This window comes from Harpia harpyja, chromosome 18 (assembly GCF_026419915.1).
Source record: "Harpia harpyja isolate bHarHar1 chromosome 18, bHarHar1 primary haplotype, whole genome shotgun sequence".
Classification (NCBI taxonomy): Eukaryota; Metazoa; Chordata; class Aves; order Accipitriformes; family Accipitridae; genus Harpia; species Harpia harpyja.
Window position 1 is genome coordinate 17,330,968 of NC_068957.1, and position 14,539 is coordinate 17,345,506.

Consider the following 14,539-nt stretch of genomic DNA (forward strand, 5'->3'; position numbering starts at 1 on the left):
TCTTGGAGGAAGAGGATCAATAGGAGGTCACCAGCGTGGCACAGCGCCCAGGACATGGGACACCACGGCTCCCACCTCCGTGCATACCTGTTAAAACTTGAAGCTTGTCCCCATCTCCCAGCCATCCGAACGTCCCCATGGTGGGAGAAAAATTGAGTGAGCAGAGGAAATAGCTCACCTCGCACGCTGCTTTTTGCCTAGGGATGCTACCAACTCACAAAAAAACCTGAGCAAGACCTTGTGCTGACACTGAATAACCTTTCAGTTTCAATATAGTTTCGTGTGTGGGATGCGTGAAAACCCTTCTAGCTAGAAACAGACCCCATCCACTCTGGGAAATAAAAGTTAGGAACAAATTCCAACTCATTTTCCTGAAGGTGACCTTTGGCCTCCCAGCTGAGATAACAATGCTAATATTTATGGATGGGCTGTTGTTGCCTCTGGGCACACAGCAAAAATAACTCAAATCAAAACTTGGTAGACATCTAACAGAACTGAAAAAAAAAAAAAAATCCTTACTTCCAATATGGCAATAATAAACCATCTCGCCCAACAACACATGAAAAATAGCACCACCCACAATCACACGTTCGGGTGAAACAAAAATGGTCTGGAGTCTTGATGTGATGAGTAGGCACTCATCCAGAAAGGACTGACTTGAGACAGCACACTACTCAGGCGGCCACGCTTTATTCATTTATTTATTTTATCTTGAAAAAAGGTGCTTGAACCAAACTAATACTATCTGGCAAACTTTTACTTCCCCTTCTCTCTGGGTTAGGTTTTCTATACTCCTTTCAGTCCCCATGGATTTTGTTCTAATGCATAAACACCATTCTCATTTCAAACTGCAGAAGTCTGATGGGAATTTCTCATATATATACACATATATATACACATATATATATGTATGCGTGCACTTATCCAGATTCAGTTTGAGAAGACATGAACTAATGAGCAAGCACCATTTCCGCACACAACACATTCACCAAACTCAAGCAAGCTCGAAAATGTGGCATACTGCTGAAAGAACACACATTTCTCAGCAGCGTGAGCAGCCTGGAATAAATCGAAGCCAAGTCATCAGCAAATTACAGACATTAGCAAAAATCTACAAGTAAAAGTAAAAGCTGTGGAACTCTACAAAAACTGCACCAACTAGCATGGTTCCTGAATCTACCCACATCCACAAGATCCAAGCTGCATCTCTAATACAACTCACTGAGAGGAAGTCATCGTATGGTACTAGATTCACAATTTACCGGTAGTCACATGGAGAATCCAGTTTACAGCTCCGAGCACTACAAACACTCGAAAAGATGCTCTTTTCTCCAAAAAGACTCTGAATGTTTAAACCCCTTAAAAGCTACTGTTGGCTTGAGGTTGGTGGCTAAGGAGATTTTCACCCCTCCCCAGCCCGCGAGTCCCCACTGCTTGCCAGACCTGAAGCCAACACCTAAAAAACACAACTGTAATTCATCCAGAGCTGCTGCTCCTTCCGCATTTCCTATTCTTCGGCATTCAAGATGCATTCCAGATGTGAAGGAGAGCACAAAACTCCGGTAGGCCAAGAAAATAAGTGTGATGGTGAGCTCTGACACCCCAAATCCCAAATTTAAGTAACCTCCGCAGTTACTTTTCCGGTATATAAGCCACTTACCATAGACTACAGACCCTCCACAGGAATAGCTAGGTTCATAACTAATTTTCACAAATCACTTCCCATTTTCTCCTGACTTTATTCTCAGTTACCCCTCTTCCTCAAACACAAGCTTACAAGAGGGTTCGATATTTTTCAGACTCTTACATTTATGCCATTTAAACCAAAACAACTCACCTGCCCCCCATAACACGTTCCAATCACATACTGCAAGCCAACGAGGGGAAGCACTATAAGACATCATGACTGAGCTGACCATATTCATTCCTTTACTGCTATTTTTCTCCAAGCAGCAGCTGACAAAGACACTTTGCTGCTGCAAACAGCCGAGTTCAGCCCGGCGATGTTTACCCAGGGTCTCTCGTTCCACAGATCTCCGCTCCTCAGCAGCCTGAACTGTTCAGCAAAGACCTAACTTGACCCAATCTGGCAGCCAGCATTTCACAACCACTTTATGTCAGCAGTTTCAAGTACACTAATAACCATGTTTTGTTCAGTGCGACTTTCTCACTGTGAACGGCAAAATATCATTATCACCTGCAGGTTGAAGCCTGCCCTCTACCCCGTTTAATAGGGAGCTGATTATGCTATTTTTCTCCCCCCCCTCCCCTTTTAATAATTATGGGCTGTTGGCAGATGGCACAGCTCGGCGCAGGGAGGCATGCGGGAAGGCAGAGCGGGCTGCGCTGCCGCTGCCCACGTCGGCTCCCGCATGGCGGGGTGCTCCCGGGACCCCGAATCCCTTGCTGCATCCCGCTCCCAGACAGCACCTAACGAGGCGTGCCTGTGTCGGAGGGCGCAGGGGTTAAACCGGGAACTGCTATGAAAACAGTCCCTGGCAGTCGTGGGAGCAGGAAAGCAGAGGTTAGCAGAAAAGTCGCTAAGCCAGCAACTCCACACAGAGCAGCCCTCGCAGCCCACCCGGCCGGGAAGCAAAGCTGGGCTTAACCCCAGGAACCCTCCGCTGCCCAAAGCCTCGTGCCGAAGTGACCCTGAACAAGGTCCCTACCAGCAAGAGCTCTCTCAGGAGAGACTGGGCAGCGCAGCTGTATTAACAGACAGCATTACTGCCCGAGTATTTGCCCTGCGAGGTCCCAATACTGTGTCCCTGGAAAGTAGAGAGGTCCAAGCTACCAGTCTACTGAAAAACATCCCCTCTATGAGTTACTCAATGACACAGAGAGGAGAGCAGAGTCCAGAGGCAGACTCCAACCCAGCTGGCCCGAGGCAACGCTGCAGAAGAGCTCTGGGAGGTTAACAATCGCAAGCTGAACGCCGCGCAGAGATGCCACCTAATCCCTTGGCAGCAGTAGGGCTTGTTCATAGACCTAACCTGGCCTGGCATGATGGGTAGAGACAAGATACTGCTTGTCCCAGCCAGGATGCCAGGCCTGAGACCGTGGGAAGGAAGCTCCCTCCCCAGTGGAAAGGGTCTCATCCAGCTCTGCCATTTCCCCATTCAACTGCAACTTGCCCCGGTAGTGACTGGGAGTGAACATCCAGGGAGACACAGCAAAAAAACAAGTGACCCCCCCCGCCAGCCACAAGCAATGCCAAAGGGGACTCCTCCGACCAGCGGGGACATCAGGCACGTGCCACGTAAACCCCTGTCAGCACCTCGTGCTCGGGGTCACCACGGCAGCTCCGTCTTTCCCAGTCCTCCACTGTGCAGGGGACGGATGCCCAGCAGAAGCGCACGGCAGGGATGCATCCACGCATCGCCCGGGCGCAGGCTGAGCCCCGGAGGGCTGCAATGCACGTGCCCTGCAGCTCCTGCTGCACCCACGGAGCACCACGCCAGCGTGCATGAATCAGGACCTGCCACACGTGCCCCGTGAGCCTGGTACCGTGCGGGGCTGAGGTGGCACTGGCTCTACACACAGCTGCTGAAGATGGAGGTGCCCCGGGTTGTCTGGCTGAGCCCAAAGAAAGCGTGGGGGAGGCCAAACTGATTTGGAAACCGCCCACTCTGGAGCCATCCCTGCTGGCATGCCTGCAACAAACCTGGTTGATGTGTTTCAGCTTGTCAATAATCTGGCTGATCACTGGCTCGGGACCTTTCATCTTCACCTCATGGTTGCCAGGCTGAGCTTTTGCTCCGTTCCTTGTGATCTGGGGACTGTACCTGTGGGAGTGAGAACAGAGGAGACCATGACGTGATGGGCTAATATACAGGAGATCTTTAAAGTTCAGTACAAACAAAAGAAATCCCAAGATAAGCACCAGCCCCTTCCAAAACAGAGAGTGCAAGACAGTTAATAATGACAAAGAAAAGGCAGACGATTCCCATAAACATTTCTGCTCTCTCTTTGCAAAGCAGCAAGATGATGTACTTGTATCACTTGAGGACAATGAAGTCCTTTCCAGTCCATTAGTAACCAAGGAAGACATTAAACAGTATACAACAGGGATAAATATTTTCACATAACTTGCACCCAAGAGCCCTAAAAAAGCTGGCTCAGAAATTCTGGCTTGCTCGTGTTTGTTTAAAATAAATCTTGGCAGACCACAGAGACTCCAGTACAAGAGCGGTAGTGTTGTACCCACAGCCAAAAAAAATGAGTGGGATGACCCAGTTAACTGCAAGCTGATTAGCATAACATCAACCCCCTTGCAAAATAATGACTATCACTGATGTGTGATTTCAATAATAAAGAATTAAAGCATCAGAATATAATTAATGCTGTCAACATTGCTAATGGAAAATAGGTGTTGTCAAACAATCTTGATTTCAGTCTTTGATGAGATCCAGCCTTGGGGATCAAAGTAACTGCTTAGACAGAACATACCTTGACTTTGGTACGGTGCTGGGCTCTGCACCACACGATATCTCAATTTACACAGGTACCATGCGAGTCAGTAAAGCACCCGTAAAGCAGATTAAGAGCTGGCGGAAAGATCTCCAGATGCAGCTCTCCACAGGGACCCTCCCTGAGCTGCCAGGGCAGCTCTGCAGAGGAGGGCGGTGAAGCCTGCGCTCAGCTTTCTCATCAGCGATTAGGAAAGAAATATAAATCCACTGCTGCAAATGTATGGAATGGCAAAGTTTATCAGAGCGATAAAAGTGAGGAGAAGAGGGACAGAGGGACCGCTGCATGCTTGCCTTTGGAGGAACACGTTTCTACACTCGCTACCTGGGTAGCAGCTCATGATGCTCAGGACGCGAGACAAGCGCGTCCACACCAACCTCAGACTTGGCTTCAGGACCAGAGCGAGCGGCTGCCACCGCTGACTGCTGGCAGCCACAGCAGTGGCACAGAGCACACTGGTGCCTTCTTGAGCTGTGGGTTGTTGGTGTTCATTGCAGCCCCAATGACAGGCCGTGGTACTCTACAAGCACAAAACAAGTCCTCCTCTCCAAGAGCTGACAGCCTGAGCGCACGCTGCCAAACCCCGGCACAGCCTACAAAAGCGAGATCGCTGAGATAACGCCAAGCATCAGTCTGCTCTGCTGTACGTCTGTTTTTCCGGTGCCGTGGGTAAACACGACGAATATTCCTTTCTGCGATTCATCTCCTACACATCACGTCCTTACCCAACTCCCAGCACCAGCCCCACTGACTGTCTCCCCGTCTGCCAGTTCCCCGCTCTGCTGCCCACTAATCCTTCATCCCCACGCTGCCGGGCGAGCTCAGGCGATGACAGTCGGCCCATTTCACAGAGGCTTTGCGGAGGAAGTGGGACTTCAGCAGGGATTTAAAGGAGGGGAGGGAGACGGGAAGGATCGTGGGGCCAGCTCGGGGAGGATGCTTTACTGGGGGAGAAAGCAAGAGGCATGGGGACATTCAGCCAGAACAGCTGTCAGGGCACACTGAGGGTTTTGGGGATACCCAGGGGGTTGGCCCCACTTCAACTCTAAATTAGGAATGAGACCAACTCAGATATGTGGGGAGGCAAAGGCAACCCCAGGTTTATACTGGTGCAGCAGGAATCTGCCCCTGATCAAAACATTCTCATCATTTAAAATACAGGACTGAGGCTGATTTCCACTCCAAGGCTTTTTCAGAGCAGGAGTTATATGTACAGGTCCCCAGTGCTGGGCACTCCCCATACACAGCTCAGCTCAGGGCTGACGACCCCACAAGATGCTTCACTGAAAGAAATGACAGACAAAGAAGGATGGGAGAAAGGAGGTGTTTGTGCCTCTAACAGAGGAGCACACGCCTGTGTATATTCCTGTTTCCAGGCATAAACAGCTTGTCCAGGTACAGGAGAAGTGTCCCTGCAAAGCAGAGACATCAGCTGGGGTCTCCCAGGCCCCACCAGCTCCTCAACACTGGGGCAGTTGCCTGCCCAGTCAAACCACCACGCAGCGCTTCAGCTGCAGCACGGTGCTGCTCAGGTGTACCGTACCCGCTCCAGCAGCAATGTTCTCCACCCAGACACCTTTCCCCATGCTGGGGCCTCCCGTTAGGACTCAACCTGTTGCAAAACGCACTTTTTTTTTTTTTTTTTTAATAGTGGCATTATCCTGGGAAGTACAAAACGCAGCTATACCTGAGACGCAATAGCTCCCAGTTCAGCAAAGCACCTACACATGCAATTAGAGGCTTGTTGTAGGCTGAAAGCTAAGTGACTGGGAGAAGTGGGGCCAGAGAGCGCCAGGCTGGATCCCAGCCTGCAGCAGCCCATGCCCAGGAGGTCTGGTTCCCTGGCACAGACGGCCGGTGGGACCGCAGGCTCCGAGCACCATCTCGTGGGAAGAGGCTGCTGCCGCAAGCACAGACCTGCCCGGCTCTGCAAATACTTGGGCTTCACTTTTTGCAGGGGGATAAGGCATTGGGAGCAGCGAACCATTAAACCTGCTGCTTATTTGTCACATAGTCACTTAATGCCACCGTGCCAACCTAACAAACACATCTGGCAACCGAACATAAACATCCACAAGACACATGACTTTTTGGATGCCAAAGAAATTACCATTTTTGATGTCACTGTAAATCTAATTTAAAACACTGATGGAACTTTAAAGTACATTGCTAAAAAGTCTCCTGTGGTTTAAGAGATTTAACTAGCAGGATAAATCTCCCACAGGTTTTAGCAAGAGCAGAACCAAGCCCATTTGGTGCATACCTAAATTAATACAATCTCTTTCCTAAACAGTTTTATACAAAGAAACTCAACAGCTTGGGTTTGAGTGGGTGTTTCTTCTGAAATCCACGCAACGACTGCCAGAGAGGATTTCTGTAGCCTACACAATGTCATACAGGAGGGAAGAACGCAGTACTACGGCAGTAGTACACTGGAACTACATGTCCAAAGACTGAAATTGTTCTCCAGAAGGCTCTGCTGGGGTGATGAGGACCTCAGATCACCCTCCCCAGGGGGACAAGTCTACCAGAGAAGGAAGCAAACCTGAAAGCACTTGCAGAGGGATCTCTCCCTAAAACAGTGATGCTGGAGAAGCAGAGAGCCACCGCCTAGTGCTTCCCCCCTGGCCAGGTACAAGGGTACGTACTAGGCCCAAAATGAACCATTTGCATCATTACACCAGTCATTTGAAGCAGCAAGCTGCACATCTTTGAGCACGAATCGCAAAGCAGCAGATGCACGGGGACACGCTGCATCCCAACGGCCAGAGGCGTGCTCCTGCATGGCTCGGGCGCTTCAGGACACACGGCCCCTGCGCTGCTAAGCCGAGACCTCCTGGTGTGCTCAGGTACGAGGGGTACACCAGCTCCAGGGGGACACCAGCTCCTCCTCGGCTGCGCCCCTCTCTGCCCCAGCACCAGGACCGGGGTGGCACGCATTCAGGCATGCGGGATGCAGCCATCCAAAGGGTTAAAGACTTTGAAATGTAGCTTCAGTGAGGGATGGGCATTCCTGAAATGCCAGAAAAGCTGGAAAAGGCAGCTGGCACCCCTCCCTGCAGCCTGGGCCAAACAGCCAGGTCTTAATATGGCAGAGAGATGCCTTTGCAGCCCCCGCCGGGCTGGAGGGCAGGGGGCTCCCAGGGCAGTCCCCATGCAGGCTCCCCTGTGTCCCACCAAGCTGCTCCAGGGCTGGTGGGCTCGCAGGTCCCACTGCAAAGCAAAGCCAAAGTGTCACCTTCCTCCCATGTACTCCAGCCACAGTGCAGAAAAGGAGAAATCTCAGAGCCATCTCCAGCTGCTTTCAACATATGCCAATAAAACACCCCCTTCTGCAGGACACTTGTGTCACTCCACGAAACCCATCACATACCTCTACTACGGTGGTATCGGCATTGAACAGCAAATAAGCACAGTGGTTAAAGGCCACCCCATGGTCCCTGGGGGTCCCTGCGCTGAAGGGGTATCAGTGTTGCAACATGAGCATTATCTGGCTTCCACTTCATAAGCAAAGCCCAAAATACTTTCCTCTTTGATGTGTCTTGACGTCAGTCAGCAGCATCTCCTTGCCTGGGCTCCCTGGGTATGGGCTCTTGCTGGGGACATGGTATTTTCCAAAGACAAATGTCACATTGTAAAATGTGCTGATAAGCAGCCCTCACTAAAAATTACTTTAAAGACAACACCTGATGAAAACACTCATGATCTGAGGTCTTCTGTGAGGATAGCACAACTACAGACCCTTCCTGCTCCTTCTCATCCACCAGCCATAAATGCTAAAGCATGCAGTAAAATTAAGAGATTTTCCCCTCCTTTCCTTCCCACCATCCACAAATGTCTCCCCTGTGAATGTTTGATCATTCCAGTCCAAATGCAGCTCTTTCCAGGCTTTCATTTCAGAGCAAGGAAGACAAGATGACAAATGTAATTTAAATATATGGCAATGAATGTAAAATGTGTGTTCATCCTGCTTGGCCATGCTAGGCTTAGAGATGAGTTACTGCAATGCCTGACGTGTGATTTAGAGAAAGTAATCCTGTAAGGCAAACATAAAGAATTACACCTTTTAGAAAAAGGAAAGTAAGTTTGTCATACAAATAACAATTAATTTATGCCTGCCTTCCAGTTGCAAAGTCTTTATTCAAATGCAGCTCCACATTTTAAACAGCGTTTATCCCTTGCAGGCTCTTCCTCTACTATCTCTGTTCACTGAATCAGACTTGTTTGAGGGAGCGGATCGGGGACAAATACAACACAGACTGCTACAAGGCAGGACTACAATACAGGAGAAGAGGTTTCATTGCACAGGACTTAATAACCAGGCTTGAGAGACCAGCATTTCCAGCACCCGCAATCCCCTGAAGCTGCTCTGCATTTCAAGACATGACTTACTACAGGCCATGTGGGCTGGTGACACTGAGCCCTCACCACACAGGAGGCAAAAAGATACAAAAAAGGGGAGACAGGAAAGAAAAGCTTCTCTCATGCACTCCTGGCAGGAACCCAAGTCTTATCTCCAGCCGGTTTTCATGGGTCAGTAAAGGTGGGTGCAGTGGCAATGTCAACATTTTACTCTCCCTGGCCCTGCTGCCTTTCAGGTTTGTGGGACAACCTCAGCGGTGCGAGCGGCAAGAGCCAAAAGGCTGGAAGAGCTGCTTCCAACCCACTCATCCTGCCCTGCAGACAGGGAGTAACTCCTGGATGAGCCCGTAAGCCTCCAAGAAGAGGTGGTAACTTCTCTCCCTGATAGTTTCCTCTCTAAAGAGAGACTGTCCAGAGATATCTGGTCAATCATACCAATCACCCCAGCCCAGACACGGGCTGGCTGTGGGTTGCGGGCCAGGCAAGTGCAGGTCCACCCCAGCTCTCTCCTTTCATACGGGGTGCATGGTCCCACCATCCCTTGACCATACGCAGGCCTCTGTCAAGTGGAGGTGCGGGTGGCAGGAGGGAGGTGGGCTCTCCGGCTCTCCGGCACCTTCCCGGCTTGCAACGTGCACTCGGCTGCTTGCTTGCAGCGAGTGCTTGCAGTCATTGCAGAGCTCGCAATGCCGCAGTCAATTTACACCACCAGCAGCTCTGAGCAAGCTTCTTCAAAAAGAACCAGGAGGATCCAACGCTCTCAGCGGGGAGCATTCTCACCTAAATAAAAAGGAACCATTTTCTGCTGGATTTCCAAATATCGACACCTTGCAGCCTGGTCTCACTACCGTAAGAGTCCTGCTGTATCAGTTCCCTGCCAAAGGGGAGTGCTGCCTCTTCCCAACCACCCTACGCAATGCACTACAGCCGGTAAGCGTGCTGCAGATGTTAGTTCGGTCATAAACCTGAAGTCTCAGGTAATCACCTGGTTCTGGGAGATGGGACTTTAAGAAGGAACAGCAAAAACTGTAATATTCATGGCAAAACAATGGGAGTTTGTAGCATAAAAGGACAGCCTGAAGTCCCTCTCCATTCTCACTTCATCTGGGTAAAGTTCAAGACAAATAGATTATGGAAAAATTGGCTAAACCTGAGACCAAGCAGCAGGCTTCATAGAGGAAGATTCATGACCTTCATTTCTGAAATACTCTGGAAACAATTATGGCCACTCAATAACCCACTGAATTTGCCTACTATCCTTTCATTATAGCTTACATTTGCTACAAAACTGTGTTTTATGTGCTTGAAAAGTTATACAGCTTCCCTCTTTGGGGACTCCATTGTATCAGATATTTTGCAGCACTGCCAGAAATAACCAAACCCTTCATGAACTAAAGGGTTATTGCTGGCATGGAATTTCCTTTGTTCCAATTACAGAATCTCATTTTTCTCTCTTGCTTCCAATTGTGCTTTCATTGTTTATGATTTGTATGATTAAAACAAACCACAGTCCATTGGCAACAGCAGGGAAATCTGAGACTTTTAGCTTGAAGAAGAGAATCTGGCAAGGTGCTAAAAATATTTTAATTTGGAATTGGTGTAAAGAGAACAAGAGTTATGCGGGTGATTTAGATTAATGTACAAGTTTGTCTTGAGAAATTTGGAAATTGCAGTATCTAACAGTAATACTTGATGTACTTACAAGTTTTGCAGCGGGCAAATGTTGCTGTCATTCTATTCAGAACAGCTTGAAAGGAGTATAGTCATGTAAGCAGATTATTAAACTCTGAGAATCTAGATTTTAATAGGCTTTTAGTATTAAATGCTGCAAAACCCTGATACTATATATAAGGCTCAAATCACCTTTGAGATTCAGACGCCTAACTCCCATAGAAACTGAGAAGAGTTTGATATCTCAACACCCACTTGACTTAAGCTGAAGTCTTTAAATGAGCTAATTATTCAGTCAGGACTTCAGTGATAAGAATCACCCTCTGGGTTTTCTCTGGATGGAGATAAGGATAAGAGAGGCTGGTCAACATCTTCTCACCACCCACCACCACCAGCGTGAGGGCAGGTGGGAGGATGGGGCATGTAGACAAACAGAGGCAAGGAAGGACATGATGGCAACCCTCACTTAGGCAGGTTTAAGCTGTTGCACACCCACCCTGCCTACATGTCCAGCCCTCTGCTATCTCAGGGAAGTGCTTGTCAATTAGTTGAGCCCAGGAAAGCTGCAAAGAGGTGCACAGGGATGCACAGAGACAGAGGGAGATCCAGCAGGTCTGGTCCCCAGCTACCACGAACACCTGAGCACCATGACCCCTCAAACAAGCTCTTCGTAAGTGGCGGAATGTGCCACGTGTGGCTTTTGCTGCAAACCTTTGTGGCATCCCATAAAAGCACGATATGTTTTTGCACACTTTGAAAAGTGTGAAAAGCAGTAATGTGTTGCCTTTTATTTTTTCTTCCCACTTTGGCTTATGTTCTTCAACCACGCAGCAACAGCACAGCAAAAGACACAGGCACTGCTCTGCATGACCAGAAAAATCAACCTTCCTTGTATGGTTGCCACTGTTTGCAAGCTGTTATTTCAAGGCACCATGTCCTAAATCCACACAAGGGATGATGATCAAACTGTTAACCCACAGATCAAACCTCAGGAAGGAGGATGAATTCTTACCATTAGATGATCCAACCTGGAGAAGTAAATGACATGGACAAAGGACCACAAAGTAAGACTCAGTAAAAGAAAATGAGGGATGAATCATATTAAAAATGCTAGAATACACAAAGCAGGATGAGTGATGCTGACCCATCAGCAGAGCACATTGCATGTCATCCCCACCGCAAGCCAAGGCGTAGAAAGCCCTCAGTCAAGCAGGTCCTCAGAGCTCTTAATTTCAGGGGGTTTGCAAGGGGCTGCACCAGGCAAGGAGCGCACCCGCTGCATGCATAACCCTGCTGCATTGGTGGGAAATCTCAGAGCCAGGGATGAAACAAGAACACAGCTCAGAGTCAGACCTCGATCACCATGACAAGCAAAGTAGAGTCCGCACAGGACTGCACTGAAACGGTTCGTTGTATCAGGAGAAAAGCACAATAAAATACTCCAGCCAGCTGCATCGCAACAGAGTCCCAGACAAATGCGCCATGTTCAACCAGGGCAGAGGGAGTTAAGGGCAAGGAGGAAACAGAGGATGGTTCAAGGCTCAAACTGGGAAATGAGACCAGTGGAAAGGCATTGTGCATGTCCAGTCCGCAGGGAGGAGGGACATGTTCACTCTCTGCTGATAACAAAGCACTGGGATAAACAGGACAGAGTAAATACTGATTCAGAAGAACCACAAGAGGAGGAGCGTAGGGTGCAGAAGGGACCGTTTGTGTCAAATAGTAGGATACACATTGTCAGTATTATCTAGTACTTGAGTGCATTGGCAAGGGGCTGGGAAGTTACTATTCCAGGCTTGATTTAACATGTTATAGGAAAAGGGCTTAGAGTAACTAGCAAATTTTGTCATGACAGAGAGGTCAGGAAACGAATAAACCAGTAGGGCTCCTCTCTAACTTAATTAACACTGGAGTACTGCATTAAAGATGTGAGAGGTAAATAGCCACAAACCCTGCAGAACACCACCAAAGCCCAGACATGCCCATATGGATGCTCACGCCGAGCTCACCGACACAGCAATGCCTGAGCAGTTTTATCCATCGTCTGCGCAGCACCAGACACAGAAACACATGGAAACATGGCATCCACCCAACCATCACTCTCTCCTGGTCTTCACCTGATGCTGCAAAGTTTTTAGCAGCTTCAGCAGGTGCTTCCTAATCTATCCCTAGGATGGGCACCTCATATTGCTATAGGAATCGCAAGGTGTCTCCCTCGAGCCCCGGCTGCCAATCCACAGGAATATGGGTAGTCTTAGATCTTCCTATGGATGTCCCAGAATCTCGAAGGGGTCTCAGGTTGCACGTGGTGCCCACGCTCAGGCAACTCAATCCTGCCCTGAGGTGAAACGTATCCAGCTACAGCAACCACGCACAGCAGGTTAAGTGCAAGGCATGAGCGGCTCCTCCTGTCCAGCCTGCCGAACTTTCAGTCAGGAAGATCTGATTTGCAAAAGCCAATATCCAACAAAGCAAGAGGGAAACATTAAGATATACAGTATATTTTACATGCCCAAAACCTAGAAAATCAGACCCTTCTTTCTGGCAGCTGTTACACGAGTGGGACAACTACCAGGTCAGCATCCTGAAATTAATACTGGGTATTCAAAAACCACCAGGTTTTTTGCAAAAAGTGGCAAGATGGAGTTTGATGACCAAGAAGTGCACATCAGTCCAGCAGAAGAATTGCTGTAGCCACGCCAGAAACACTCCAGTACATAATGCACATTCTCAGAGCAGCTTGCGAAAGAGCTCCTACTTGGTGAACAGCTGCTTGGCTCCCTCTTGGGGAAAACACTGAAATAAAGAAACTGGTGGTTTAGGGTACTCGAGCACCATTACCTTAAATGCTCCTGATTTTCAGGAATCCTCCCAGACTCTCTGAAAGAGATGCCACGCTGGGAAGTCCAAGCACGTGAAGCAGTCAGTTTCAGCTCCACGTGAAGCAATGCAATTGGCTTCAGAGACCATTTTAACTACATGTTTGCTTCTATTTGAAACATTCTGCAAATTGGTCCTGGGGGAGGAGCACCCTGGACCACTATCTTAGTTCAGCTTTATTTAGCTGAGTTCCCCCTGTAGTTTCATCAGCAGAAACACCACCAGGTATGAGACACTTTCTCAGCCTATGGAGGGGAGAGGGTCACCCTGGGAAGGGTTACAGCTGCAGATGCTAAAAATACAAGGTGGGAAGGCAGTCAATGCTTTTAAGGGGCAATAGCTATTTCCATTTTGTGCACCCATTTGCCTTCCTTCCTGAACACCCTGCCTTCATGGTGTCAAATCACAGTCTTCAAATCTCCTCCTCCATGTGAGCCACCATCCACACTGCTTTCCTTGCCCAGCCAGCAAGAGTTTCCCCCTCCAGGACACCACTGATGTCCCTGTGAGGGGATGGGGGATTTAACTCTCAGCACCCTTCTCTGCTTGCAGCAAAAAACTCCAATATCTGTCTGCAAAGGAGCTGTTATTAGTATTTCATAGGAGCTGGCAGAGGTGGTGACATCTGTGCAATAGATCAGAGCGGGCAAGGAGGAGTGGAAAGGCATGCTCTCTTCAAGCACAGCAGAGGATTTAATCCTCAACTTCACAGCCAGGGGCTGAAATCTTGTGCCCCCTTCATGCACACACACTTTATCCTCTCCCTGCCTTGCCCCCTCCCCATGCTGTGGCACCTACGTGACCTGCCGTATTGTGTCACCGATGCTGCGGCATTGCAGCAGGGGAGCTAGGGTGACATCTCTGCCTATGAAGGTCCACTGGTATTCTCAGCAGAAAGCTGAAGAAGGCTATCATCTAAAGTCATGTTTAATCTGCAAATAACTCTGAACTTACATTTGTGGGAGGATCTGGACTCAGCACCTTCCCATTGCTGCCACTTCACCCAGCCGTGGCATCAGCAGGACCAGGACCAGGGCCACTGGCTATGGCCCCAGTGAACTGTCATAAGCAAAGACCTCACCCTAGGCCCTCCCCTGCAAAGCTGCAGTGTTTATGGCACTGTTTAAGAAGTTTTAATTAACAATCAGTGAGACAA

General features: G+C 48.9%; 1 protein-coding gene across 1 annotated transcript in view; it reads right to left on the minus strand.

Moving 5' to 3' along the window:
- GPC3 (glypican 3) overlaps positions 1-14,539 on the minus strand; it is a 153,869-nt gene that overhangs the window by 42,819 nt on the left and 96,511 nt on the right. Inside the window, exon 6 of the mRNA XM_052814038.1 lies at positions 3,665-3,785. Within this exon, the coding sequence (XP_052669998.1) occupies positions 3,665-3,785 (121 nt within the window). The remainder of the gene's footprint in view (positions 1-3,664; positions 3,786-14,539) is intronic.